The 15014-nt window shown below is 37.2% G+C and overlaps 1 protein-coding gene across 1 annotated transcript in view; it reads left to right on the top strand.

The window, feature by feature from the left end:
- The window catches only part of LOC117597395 (uncharacterized), a 273283-nt gene that overhangs the window by 205524 nt on the left and 52745 nt on the right, over positions 1–15014 (top strand). The window contains exons 33-35 of the mRNA XM_053235527.1: positions 9694–9870; positions 12007–12180; positions 12501–12677. Of these exons, the coding sequence (XP_053091502.1) occupies positions 9694–9870; positions 12007–12180; positions 12501–12677 (528 nt within the window). The remainder of the gene's footprint in view (positions 1–9693; positions 9871–12006; positions 12181–12500; positions 12678–15014) is intronic.

The raw sequence follows: 15014 nt of genomic DNA, 5'->3' as shown, positions 1-15014 counted from the left end.
TCCTCACCTCTCATCTCTCTGCTTACAATCTATGTCTCTATCCTCACCTCTCATCTCTCTGCTTACAGTCTACATCTCTATCCTCACCTCTCATCTCTCTGTTTACAATCTACATCTCTATCCTCACCTCTCCTCTCTCTGTTTACAATCTATGTCTCTATCCTCACCTCTCATCTCTCTGCTTACAGTCTACGTCTCTATCCTCACCTCTCATCTCTCTGCTCACAATCTACGTCTCTATCCTCACCTCTCATCTCTCTGCTTACAGTCTACGTCTCTATCCTCACCTCTCATCTCTCTGCTTACAGTCTACGTCTCTATCCTCACCTCTCCTCTCTCTGTTTACAATCTATGTCTCTATCCTCACCTCTCCTCTCTCTGTTTACAATCTATGTCTCTATCCTCACCTCTCATCTCTCTGCTTACAATCTACGTCTCTATCCTCACCTCTCATCCCTCTGCTTACAATCTACGTCTCTATCCTCACCTCTCATCCCTCTGCTTACAATCTACGTCTCTATCCTCACCTCTCATCTCTCTGCTTACAGTCTACGTCTCTATCCTCACCTCTCATCTCTCTGCTCACAATCTACGTCTCTATCCTCACCTCTCATCTCTCTGCTTACAGTCTACGTCTCTATCCTCACCTCTCATCTCTCTGCTTACAGTCTACGTCTCTATCCTCACCTCTCCTCTCTCTGTTTACAATCTATGTCTCTATCCTCACCTCTCATCTCTCTGCTCACAATCTACGTCTCTATCCTCACCTCTCCTCTCTCTGCTCACAATCTACGTCTCTATCCTCACCTCTCATCTCTCTGTTTACAATCTATGTCTCTATCCTCACCTCTCATCTCTCTGCTTACAATCTATGTCTCTATCCTCACCTCTCATCTCTCTGCTTACAGTCTACATCTCTATCCTCACCTCTCATCTCTCTGTTTACAATCTACATCTCTATCCTCACCTCTCCTCTCTCTGTTTACAATCTATGACTCTATCCTCACCTCTCATCTCTCTGCTTACAATCTATGTCTCTATCCTCACCTCTCATCTCTCTGCTTACAGTCTACATCTCTATCCTCACCTCTCATCCCTCTGCTTACAATCTACGTCTCTATCCTCACCTCTCATCTCTCTGCTTACAGTCTACGTCTCTATCCTCACCTCTCATCTCTCTGCTTACAGTCTACGTCTCTATCCTCACCTCTCATCTCTCTGCTTACAGTCTACGTCTCTATCCTCACCTCTCATCTCTCTGCTTACAGTCTACGTCTCTATCCTCACCTCTCATCTCTCTGCTTACAGTCTACGTCTCTATCCTCACCTCTCCTCTCTCTGTTTACAATCTATGTCTCTATCCTCACCTCTCATCTCTCTGCTCACAATCTACGTCTCTATCCTCACCTCTCCTCTCTCTGTTTACAATCTATGTCTCTATCCTCACCTCTCATCTCTCTGCTCACAATCTACGTCTCTATCCTCACCTCTCCTCTCTCTGCTCACAATCTACGTCTCTATCCTCACCTCTCATCTCTCTGTTTACAATCTATGTCTCTATCCTCACCTCTCATCTCTCTGCTTACAATCTATGTCTCTATCCTCACCTCTCATCTCTCTGCTTACAGTCTACATCTCTATCCTCACCTCTCATCCCTCTGCTTACAATCTACGTCTCTATCCTCACCTCTCATCCCTCTGCTTACAATCTACGTCTCTATCCTCACCTCTCATCTCTCTGCTTACAGTCTACGTCTCTATCCTCACCTCTCATCTCTCTGCTCACAATCTACGTCTCTATCCTCACCTCTCATCTCTCTGCTTACAGTCTACGTCTCTATCCTCACCTCTCATCTCTCTGCTTACAGTCTACGTCTCTATCCTCACCTCTCCTCTCTCTGTTTACAATCTATGTCTCTATCCTCACCTCTCATCTCTCTGCTCACAATCTACGTCTCTATCCTCACCTCTCCTCTCTCTGTTTACAATCTTATGTCTCTATCCTCACCTCTCATCTCTCTGCTCACAATCTACGTCTCTATCCTCACCTCTCATCTCTCTGTTTACAATCTATGTCTCTATCCTCACCTCTCATCTCTCTGCTTACAATCTATGTCTCTATCCTCACCTCTCATCTCTCTGCTTACAGTCTACGTCTCTATCCTCACCTCTCATCTCTCTGTTTACAATCTACATCTCTATCCTCACCTCTCATCTCTCTGTTTACAATCTATGACTCTATCCTCACCTCTCCTCTCTCTGTTTACAATCTATGACTCTATCCTCACCTCTCATCTCTCTGCTTACAATCTATGTCTCTATCCTCACCTCTCATCTCTCTGCTTACAGTCTACATCTCTATCCTCACCTCTCATCTCTCTGCTTACAATCTACGTCTCTATCCTCACCTCTCATCTCTCTGCTTACAGTCTACGTCTCTATCCTCACCTCTCATCTCTCTGCTTACAGTCTACGTCTCTATCCTCACCTCTCATCTCTCTGCTTACAGTCTACGTCTCTATCCTCACCTCTCCTCTCTCTGTTTACAATCTATGTCTCTATCCTCACCTCTCATCTCTCTGCTCACAATCTACATCTCTATCCTCACCTCTCCTCTCTCTGTTTACAATCTACGTCTCTATCCTCACCTCTCCTCTCTCTGCTCACAATCTACGTCTCTATCCTCACCTCTCATCTCTCTGTTTACAATCTATGTCTCTATCCTCACCTCTCATCTCTCTGCTTACAATCTATGTCTCTATCCTCACCTCTCATCTCTCTGCTTACAGTCTACATCTCTATCCTCACCTCTCATCCCTCTGCTTACAATCTACGTCTCTATCCTCACCTCTCATCCCTCTGCTTACACTCTACGTCTCTATCCTCACCTCTCATCTCTCTGCTTACAGTCTACGTCTCTATCCTCACCTCTCATCTCTCTGCTTACAGTCTATGTCTCTATCCTCACCTCTCATCTCTCTGCTCACAGTCTACGTCTCTATCCTCACCTCTCATCTCTCTGCTCACAATCTACGTCTCTATCCTCACCTCTCATCTCTCTGCTTACAGTCTACGTCTCTATCCTCACCTCTCATCTCTCTGCTTACAGTCTACGTCTCTATCCTCACCTCTCCTCTCTCTGTTTACAATCTATGTCTCTATCCTCACCTCTCATCTCTCTGCTCACAATCTACGTCTCTATCCTCACCTCTCCTCTCTCTGTTTACAATCTATGTCTCTATCCTCACCTCTCCTCTCTCTGCTCACAATCTACGTCTCTATCCTCACCTCTCATCTCTCTGTTTACAATCTATGTCTCTATCCTCACCTCTCATCTCTCTGCTTACAATCTATGTCTCTATCCTCACCTCTCATCTCTCTGCTTACAGTCTACGACTCTATCCTCACCTCTCATCTCTCTGTTTACAATCTACGACTCTATCCTCACCTCTCATCTCTCTGCTTACAATCTATGTCTCTATCCTCACCTCTCATCTCTCTGTTTACAATCTACGACTCTATCCTCACCTCTCATCTCTCTGCTTACAATCTATGTCTCTATCCTCACCTCTCATCTCTCTGCTTACAGTCTACATCTCTATCCTCACCTCTCATCCCTCTGCTTACAATCTACGTCTCTATCCTCACCTCTCATCTCTCTGCTTACAGTCTACGTCTCTATCCTCACCTCTCATCTCTCTGCTTACAGTCTACGTCTCTATCCTCACCTCTCATCTCTCTGCTTACAGTCTACGTCTCTATCCTCACCTCTCATCTCTCTGTTTACAATCTACGACTCTATCCTCACCTCTCATCTCTCTGCTTACAATCTATGTCTCTATCCTCACCTCTCATCTCTCTGCTTACAGTCTACATCTCTATCCTCACCTCTCATCCCTCTGCTTACAATCTACGTCTCTATCCTCACCTCTCATCTCTCTGCTTACAGTCTACGTCTCTATCCTCACCTCTCATCTCTCTGCTTACAGTCTACGTCTCTATCCTCACCTCTCATCTCTCTGCTTACAGTCTACGTCTCTATCCTCACCTCTCCTCTCTCTGTTTACAATCTATGTCTCTATCCTCACCTCTCATCTCTCTGCTCACAATCTACGTCTCTATCCTCACCTCTCCTCTCTCTGTTTACAATCTATGTCTCTATCCTCACCTCTCATCTCTCTGCTCACAATCTACGTCTCTATCCTCACCTCTCATCTCTCTGCTTACAATCTATGTCTCTATCCTCACCTCTCATCTCTCTGCTTACAGTCTACGTCTCTATCCTCACCTCTCCTCTCTCTGTTTACAATCTATGTCTCTATCCTCACCTCTCATCTCTCTGCTCACAATCTACGTCTCTATCCTCACCTCTCCTCTCTCTGTTTACAATCTATGTCTCTATCCTCACCTCTCATCTCTCTGCTCACAATCTACGTCTCTATCCTCACCTCTCCTCTCTCTGTTTACAATCTATGTCTCTATCCTCACCTCTCCTCTCTCTGCTCACAATCTACGTCTCTATCCTCACCTCTCATCTCTCTGTTTACAATCTACGTCTCTATCCTCACCTCTCCTCTCTCTGCTTACAGTCTACGTCTCTATCCTCACCTCTCATCTCTCTGCTTACAGTCTACATCTCTATCCTCACCTCTCATCTCTCTGTTTACAATCTACATCTCTATCCTCACCTCTCCTCTCTCTGTTTACAATCTATGTCTCTATCCTCACCTCTCATCTCTCTGCTTACAGTCTACATCTCTATCCTCACCTCTCATCTCTCTGATATTTATTAGCTAGCTAACTGCACTGAATATTTATATTTATATTTATTAGCTAGCTAACTGTACTGAATATTTATATTTATATTTATTAGCTCGCTAACTGTACTGAACATTTATATTTATATTTATTAGCTAGCTAACTGTACAGAATATTTATATTTATATTTATTAGCTAGCTAACTGTACAGAATATTTATATTTATTAGCTAGCTAACTGTACTGAATATATTTATATTTATTAGCTAGCTAACTGTACAGAATATTTATATTTATATTTATTAGCTAGCTAACTGTACTGAATATTTATATTTATTAGCTAGCTAACTGTACTGAATATTTATATTTATTAGCTAGCTAACTGCACTGAATATTTATATTTATATTTATTAGCTAGCTAACTGTACTGAATATTTATATTTATATTTATTAGCTAGCTAACTGTACTGAATATTTATATTTATATTTATTAGCTAGTTAACTGTACTGAATATTTTTATTTATATTTATTAGCTAGCTAACTGTACTGAATATATATATTTATATTTATTAGCTAGCTAACCGCACTGAATATATATATTTATATTTATTAGCTAGCTAACTGTACTGAATATATATATTTATATTTATTAGCTAGCTAACTGTACTGAATATTTATATTTATTAGCTAGCTAACTGTACTGAATATTTATATTTATATTTATTAGCTAGCTAACTGTACCGAATATATATATTTATATTTATTAGCTAGCTAACTGTGCTGAATATTTATATTTATTAGCTAGCTAACTGTACTGAATATTTATATTTATATTTATTAGCTAGCTAACTGTACTGAATATTTATATTTATTAGCTAGATAACTGTACTGAATATTTATATTTATATTTATTAGCTAGCTAACTGTACTGAATATTTATATTTATATTTATTAGCTAGCTAACTGTACTGAATATTTATATTTATTAGCTAGCTAACTGTACTGAATATTTATATTTATATTTATTAGCTAGCTAACTGTACTGAATATTTATATTTATATTTATTAGCTAGCTAACTGTACTGAATATTTATATTTATTAGCTAGATAACTGTACAGAATATTTATATTTATATTTATTAGCTAGCTAACTGTACTGAATATTTATATCTATTAGCTAGCTAACTGTACTGAATATTTATATTTATTAGCTAGCTAACTGTACTGAATATTTATATTTATTAGCTAGCTTACTGTACTGAATATTTATATTTATATTTATTAGCTAGCTAACTGTACTGAATATTTATATCTATTAGCTAGCTAACTGTACTGAATATTTATATTTATATTTATTAGCTAGCTAACTGTACTGAATATTTATATTTATATTTATTAGCTAGCTAACTGTACAGAATATTTATATTTATTAGCTAGCTAACTGTACTGAATATTTATATCTATTAGCTAGCTAACTGTACTGAATATTTATATTTATATTTATTAGCTAGCTAACTGTACTGAATATTTATATTTAAAAAAAAAATCATCTTTGTTTCTTTAGAAGTATTGTTTCCTGTGGAAAAATGAAGGTCAGTTTGATAACTCTATTATTTTAGTAATTGAATCTGCGTTACAAAATAAGGGTCGTTTATTTATGTTCTGAAAAATGGCTGTTCAGTGGTGTAGATATATGCACTTTGATTTGCACTACATAATTTATAGAGTTGTTTGTTCTCATCGTTCTGAGTGTATTTTTGCAAATACTTTTTTGGAGACCTGTTTTATCTACTTTCATATTAGAGATTTCTTTCTCTTTTCATGTCTCTATCTATAATTTCTTTTAATACAAGAGGGTTAAGAAACCTTACAAAAAGGAAAGCAATTTTTTTCTATTTTAAACAGTTTAAAACGGACTTTTGTTTCTTGCAAGAACGTCATTCCACCAAAGATGATTGTAACTTTTGGAGATCTCAGTGGGGGTTAGATTTATGGACGGCTCATGGAACAAGTCATTCAGCTGGTGTTTGCATCCTTAAACATCAGTTTAATGGGAAGATTGTACACTCTGATTGTGACCCAAATGGCCGTTATATTTGCCTTGTAATAGAAATTTCAAATTTACTGTGTATTATTGTTAATATTTGTGGTTTTAATCAACAAAAAGAGAAGGAAAAACTCATTGATCAAGTGGAAGAACAGGTTTTGAATTTACTAACCAAATACCCAAATCCTTTTTTAATTTTTGGAGGGGACTTTAATGTGGCTTTGGATAACATCTTAGACAGATGGCCTCCAAAGTCACCTGATAATTCAAATCTTTATTTAAAGACGTTCATGGAACGATTTTCTTTAGTTGACAGCTGGAGAGAGACTCATCCTTCTCAAAAACGTTTTACACGGTGCAATAATTCTCTTTCAAAGCAGTCTCGAATCGACTTGTGGCTTATCTCTAGAGATTTAAGTAATACTATGTCTGGCATTATTCCATCACCACTTTCTGATCACAAATGCATCTCTGTATTTATTCCTTTTTCAGATACTGCTAATGCACATAGAACTACTTCCTATTGGAAACTAAATGTTTCATTGCTTAATTATAAAGACGTAAAGGAAAAAATAGATTTTATAATTTGCAGTTATTGGAAAAAAGCAAATAAAGAAAATAATTTTGGTAGTCATTGGGAGTTAGCAAAATATGAAATCGGTGAATTTTTACGAACATTTAGCAGTAAACTGGCGAAAAAGAAAAAAAATGACGAAAGTATTATAATATACAAAATTTCAGATCTTCTGTCTAAATCTGTTATCTGATGCTGAAAACGTTGAACTTGCCCATTACCAAAATATATTAGATGAGTTTTACAAACAAAAAGCTGAGGGAGCATCTGTTAGATCACGGAAAAGATGGATGGAAGAAGGTGAGCAAAATTCTTCTTATTTTTTTAGATTGGAAAAGCAACAAATAAAAAAAAATCTGATTGGAAAGCTTATGATTGATGAAAGTCTCTGTGAAGACCAGAAAATCATTGCCAATTTTTGTGCCAAATTTTATAATGATTTATATACATCTAAAGTTAATAAACAACGTGCTCTTGATTTTTTTGAATCATTATCTTACATAAATGAAGAGGTGTTGAAGAAGCGATTAAATCATTAAAATTAAATAAATCTCCTGGCACAGACGGTTTCACATCAGAATTCTATCATATGTTCAGTAAAAATATAGCTCCCTTCTTGCTAAGTGTTTATAAGGAAAGTATAAATAAATCTTTTCTTCCACCTACTTTATGCCCAGGTTTGATTACTTTAATTCCCAAGCCAAATAAAAATCCTACTTTATGAGATAATTGGCGTCCAATAACATTGTTAAACCCCCGGAAAAAAGTGAATCCCTTATTAGCAAGCTGCAAACACCGCATACGGATGGAGCTTTTATCAGTGCTGGGGATTTTAATCACAATAATTTGAGGACGGCGCTCACCAATTTCTATCAAAACATCTTTTCTGTGTGTGCGTGTGTGTGTGTGCGTGTGTGTGAGAGAGAGAGAGAGAGAGAGAGAGAGAGAGAGAGATGTCAGTGTTCTGATATATCATCATTTCTCTCCCAGGCTGCGTTGGTGTAATCTCACAGAGGAAAGCTGTAGAGCTCTGTCCTCAGTTCTCAGCTCAAACTCCTCCAGTCTGAGAGAACTGGACCTGAGTGACAATAACCTGCAGGATTCAGGAGTGAAGCTGCTCTCTGCTGGACTGGAGAATCCACACTGTACACTGGAGACACTGAGGTCAGATCATCACTTTCACATTTTGTTTATTTGATTGTCATTATTATAGTATAAACCTAATAACAGTAAACTGTAGAGCAACAAGCCTGATGTCTGACAAGAGGTTGACAAAATATTAAACATTTTACTATTTAAACCTTTCAAATATAAATTGTATTTTAAGTATCAGTGATACATTTCACTCTATACTAATGTTGGGATGGTTAATAATCAGATTAAACTACAAAATAAACTCAAATGTTTTATTGGTTTTATTTGCAAATGCATTCTGGGTACAGAAGATCAGTTAGAGCACATGTACGCCCCCTACAGGTGCATTGTGGGTTGTCTTTAGATTAATTTATACACTAGTACAACTTAGAAAAATACTAAATCCTCAAATAGCTTGTTAATTTATGAAAGCAGCGGTCAGGTCCACATGTGCAATGCCTCGTCAAGAGAACTCCCATTTCCACGATTCCCAGCGAGTCGCCGTGTCACATGACAACCAAACACCGATCCCTTTACGAAAACACAACCAAAGAGAAAACTCACACAGAGACAAAAGTTCCAGACATAAAGCTAAACAGGTTCACAACGTAACTGTTGTTACAAAATGCTTCCCAAATGCTTATAAATCTCATACTGTGGACATGTCACTGACAAAACGGCTTATATTAGTCACAAGAAAAAACTGAAATAGTGATGAATAATGATGATGAATAGTGAATAACAGAATAATGGACTGCCATCTTTGTTATCTTTTCTATAGAAGTCTACATACACACACATGCCAGTGTAGCATATAGGATTTATTGTTTATTTGTCTCTGTATGCCACAGTTTTAAACTTGGACTCCAACAATTCACATGTGGTTAAAGTGCACATTCTCAGAGTTTAATCAGTGGTATTTTTATACATTTATGCTTCACCATGTAGAAATTACAGCACTTTCTATACATTTCCCTCCATTTCCATAATGTTTGGGACGTAGGGCTTCACAGGTGTTTGTGATTTACTCAGGTGTGTTTAATTATTTCATTAGTGCAGGTACAAGAGAGCTTTTAGGATGTATTAAAAAGTGCTTAATTTCTAAAAGGTTAAACATTATATTTGTGTATGTTTGTGTTTGAGATGTCACGGTTCTGATATATCATCATTTCTCTCCCAGGCTGCGTTACTGTAATCTCACAGAGGAAAGCTGTAGAGCTCTGTCCTCAGTTCTCAGCTCAAACTCCTCCAGTCTGAGAGAACTGGACCTGAGTTACAATAATAACCTGCAGGATTCAGGAGTGAAGCTGCTCTCTGCTGGACTGGAGAATCCACACTGTACACTGGAGACACTGAGGTCAGATCATCACTTTCACATTTTGTTTATTTGATTGTCATTATTATAGTATAAACATAATAACAGTAAAATGTAGAGCAACAAGCCTGACGCATAACAAGAGGTTGACAAAATATTAAACATTTTACTATTTAAACCTTTCAAATATAAATTGTATTTTAAGTATCAGTGATACATTTCACTCTATACTAATGTTGGGATGGTTAATAATCAGATTAAACTACAAAATAAACTCTGCAAATAAATAAATAAATGCAAATCTGTTCACACTAACACACACTCCTTGAAATAATCCATACTTTCACTCTTTCATTGTGAAGTCTTGGTCCAGCATTGTGTGTGTGCTGTTTGATTGTTGCTTGTTTATCTTGCTGTTTAGACTCTGCTTTGTGTATTGTTTACCCTTTTACACTGTCTAGTTAATGCCTGTGTGCTGATCACCTGACCTCTTCCTTGTTCAGTGTGTGAGGTATTGATTAGCCCTGACCTTCTTCAGATCATATCATAGTACTGAAATAGCATTTTATTAAAGTAGTAAATGATCTGAGATTAAATGCTGAAGCAGACGGTGTTTTGGTGCTTGTGCTTTTAGTGCTTTTAGATTTTACTGCTGCATTTACACTATAGATCACATCACACTTCTTGAACAGCTTGAGAATAGTTGGTCTTTCTGGGACTGTCTTAAACTGGTTTTCTACATATTTAACTGGAAGACAATAATTTGTTATTCTAGATGAACTTCAGAAAAGCGTGATATTCTCTGTGTTGTACCACGAGGCTCTGTATTGGCCTAGCTTTTCTATTCTTTATTTTTATATTTTATATTCTTATGTTCCACTTTTATAGACCTAGTATATGTTGCTGCTAGGTCAGATTATTAAGAAGCATGGAGTCAGTTTGCATAGCTATGCAGATGATACACAGTTATACATATCTGTAAGGCCAGATATAACTAATGCTGATGAGCTTGTAACCTGTTTGTTCAGCGCTGTTGGCTAAACTAATCATGATTTTTCAAAACTAAATGAGGACAAGACAGAAATGCTTGAACTGAAGTTAGAAATCTTGGTGTAATTCTGGACTCTAATTTATCTTTTAATCCACAAATTAATAACATTACTAAAACTGCATTTTATAATTTATGGAATATAGCACGGCTCAGACTTTATGTCCAGTTACAAGATGCCAAGAAATTGATCCATGATTAGTTTATTTCTCACCTTAATATTGTAATGCATTTCTCACAGGACGTCCTACTGCTACAGTAATCTCTTAATGCTATAGCGCCTGTTTTTTTCTGTGACAAATTGTGTGTTAATATCATCTAGTGGGTGAAGCAGTTTTTGTTTTTATGCACCAAATATCTGGAACATGTTACCAGTAATTCTTGAAGTCCATTCTATTTTTTACACTGTTTATAAAATGTTTATATTTTACATTATTATTATTTTCTTCCTTTTGTTCCTGCTACTGTTTATTTCACTATTATTATGCAACAGTTAGTTCTGATCCACTAATTTGATTGGATAGAACTTTATTCATCCCGAGGGAAATTTTTATGCCAGAGGTTGCTCATATAGAAATATCACAACAATGTAGGAATAAAAGACAATATATTAATAAAGTAGTAAAATAGAAGTGAAATAGAAAAATAGAGTGAAAAGTAGAAAGTGACATTACACACGATATTCCACTTTATATTGCACATTCAAATGGTAGAATAGCAGAACAATGATAACGCCCGTAATGCACTGCACATTATTATTCACATTGATATAGAAAAGTAATAAATAATAACAAGAGCAATATTGTGCAATAATGATCACTTTCACACTGTGGATACAGATTTAACAACACACACACACACACACACACACACACACACACACAAAGAGGGAAAAAAAATTAACATAAATTGTTGTAGTTTTGATATTATGGGGACAAAATTAGTGTGAAACGTTTAGGTACAGATCTAAAAGTCTCCTGTCTCTCTCTCTCACTCACACACACACACACACACACACACACACACACACACAGTACATGCAAAATGATCTAAGTAAAAGAACAAATTATATTTGTGTATGTTTGTCTTTGAGATGTCAGTGTTCTGATATATCATCATTTCTCTCCCAGGCTGCGTTGGTGTAATCTCACAGAGGAAAGCTGTAGAGCTCTGTCCTCAGTTCTCAGCTCAAACTCCTCCAGTCTGAGAGAACTGGACCTGAGTTACAATAACCTGCAGGATTCAGGAGTGAAGCTGCTCTCTGCTGGACTGGAGAATCCACACTGTACACTGGAGATACTGGGGTCAGATCATCACTTTCACACTGTGGATCCTGCATTTGTGTCATATGGCTGTTTTAGATTAATAAAATGTTGTCTGTCCTGGAGCACAATTTTAATAGAGCAGCAATAACTGCTATAGTTTTCCAGATTCAAAAATAACAAACAGTGAAATAAACATAACAAGCTGTATTTACTTCTGGCTTTCATACACACACTTCATGGGCTGTCAAGCACTGTGTGTGTGTGTGTGTGTGTGTGTGTGTGTGTGTGTGTGTGTGGGTGGGTGTGTGTGTGTGTGTATGTATGTGTGTATTGATCTATAAATGTCGATCTCTCTACAGGCTGGAAAGCTGCAGTATTACAGGTGAAGGTTGTGCTGCTCTGGTTTCAGCTCTGAAGTCAAACACCTCATCACACCTGAGAGAACTGAATCTGAACTACAATAAACCAGGAGAATCAGGAGTGAAGCTGCTCTCTGATCTACTGAAGGATCCACACTGTAAACTGGAGACACTACAGTGAGTTACTGACTGAAACACACACACACACACACACACACACACACACACAGTAACAGTGATTTGGTGGTTTAACGTCTCTTTATACACTTCAGAGGAGATTCTGTATCTTAATGTGTTTGTACAGTAATAAGAAATAAAAACACTGTTCTGCATTTGGGTTCTCTCTCGGAAAAGAGTGGGAGAGAGCTTGCCCCTGGTGAAGGAGATTAAGTATTTTGGGGATTTATTCATGAGGGATGAAAAAAGTGTTAGATTGACAAACAGTGATTAGATTAACACCAGTGTTACAGTCACTGTACTGGTCTGTGGGAGTGAAGCAGGAGCTCAGTATGTGGACAAAACTCTCTGCTTACTACGTCTCTATCCTCACCTCTCATCCCTCTGCTTACAATCTACGTCTCTATCCTCACCTCTCATCTCTCTGCTTACAATCTACATCTCTATCCTCACCTCTCATCTCTCTGCTTACAATCTACGTCTCTATCCTCACCTCTCTTCTCTCTGCTTACAATCTACGTCTCTATCCTCACCTCTCATCTCTCTGCTTACAGTCTACGTCTCTATCCTCACCTCTCATCTCTCTGCTTACAATCTACGTCTCTATCCTCACCTCTCATCTCTCTGCTTACAATCTACGTCTCTATCCTCACCTCTCATCTCTCTGCTTACAATCTACGTCTCTATCCTCACCTCTCTTCTCTCTGCTTACAGTCTACGTCTCTATCCTCACCTCTCATCTCTCTGCTTACAGTCTACGTCTCTATCCTCACCTCTCATCTCTCTGCTTACAATCTACGTCTCTATCCTCATTGATCATCACAAGCTGTGAGTAGTGACTGTAGGAATACTCCAGTTGAGGTTGTTCAGGCAGCTGATGAGGGCGCCCCCTGGTGGCTTTATCAGGCAACAGTGTGTTTCTCCCAGAAACAATGATCCAGCCCCCCAATTTTTACATCATTTGTGGTATTTATGGTTTTGTATTTTGTATACCTGAATCTGTCTTTTTGTGTGTTGTGTGTATGAAAATGTTTTTCTGATTATGCAGTTTAATCATTTCTGTTTGTTTTATAGTTTAATATGTGTATTTGGAACTCTGCAATATAAATACTGTACTTTAAGATTACACACACACACACACACACGCAGTGTTTACACTGATTTTTCTTGTGAGGAATCTGATGACTGATTCTGATAAACATTTGATCAAATCTGATCGTTCTGCTCTTTTCTCTTTCTTTACAGATTTTAGCCGCTTTAATTCTGATCTGATCTGATCTGAGTCTCACACACAGAGGATGATGAGGAGAAACTCTTACAGTACAAAGTGTTTGAAAAACATGATCATTTAGTGATAATCAGATGGTGTACAACATGTCAGCACTTCTGATTCTCTAGTTGTTTGTAAAAATGCACCAGCTGAGATAAATAAACTTTAACTGTACAGTAATGAATCTTTTCTTAGCAAAACAGAAACTGTTAATGCACTTATAATGTCATTTAATAGTTTTGTATATACAGTATGTTCATGTTTTTCCATTTACATGTAGCAGAAGGAAACATTTATGTTTAAAACACATTATAAATATCTTATAGTATCAGTTCATTGCAGTAATTTGGTCATTGCTCAAAGTTATACACTGTTTATACACTGAGTTAAAGTCATTTGTTTCCTACTGAAGCTGTTAGAAAATTAAGATTAAAAATAATTTATTTAGTTGACTATGTACATAATTATGTTTCAATTTATTAAATCATGCATTCAAATATATATTTTTTATTGTTTTTATTTGTGTGTGTGTGTGTGTGTGTGTGTGTGTGTGTGTGTGTGTGTGTGTGTGTTTGCACCTGAGTCTGTATCCATGCTGTAATATAGTGCTGTGTTTGACTTAACTTGAATGGTGAGTGTCATTTTGGCCTGGAAAAAACATGCACACCTCCATGTTCATCTTTTGTTAGCAATAAGCTAGCCAGCTAACTCTGATGAGTGATGTATATTTACCTCCTCAACACAGCACACTGTACAGTCAGTATTATAGAACATAATAACCCTCAAGGACTATTACAGAGAATCTACAAAGAATGTGTCATCATTAGCATAATGTTGAATAAATGCCTAAAATATAAAATATTATTTAAAAATATATATATATAAAATACCTGCTAGAGATAGACTTTAAGCTAGCTAGCACAGTGCAGTCAAGTTTCTATGATACTGTGTGTGTTTTTAGACTTGAAATATCAATTAGCATGGTAAGTATTAATTAGCAGCATTTAAACTCATTGCTATGAATAAACCTACAGGCTTTGCTCCAACAAAAACAATGTACAGTGTGA

This window comes from Pangasianodon hypophthalmus, chromosome 1 (assembly GCF_027358585.1).
Source record: "Pangasianodon hypophthalmus isolate fPanHyp1 chromosome 1, fPanHyp1.pri, whole genome shotgun sequence".
NCBI lineage: Eukaryota > Metazoa > Chordata > Actinopteri > Siluriformes > Pangasiidae > Pangasianodon > Pangasianodon hypophthalmus.
The sequence above is the reverse complement of the archived record's forward strand: the minus strand, read 5'-3'. Positions and strand labels throughout refer to the sequence as shown.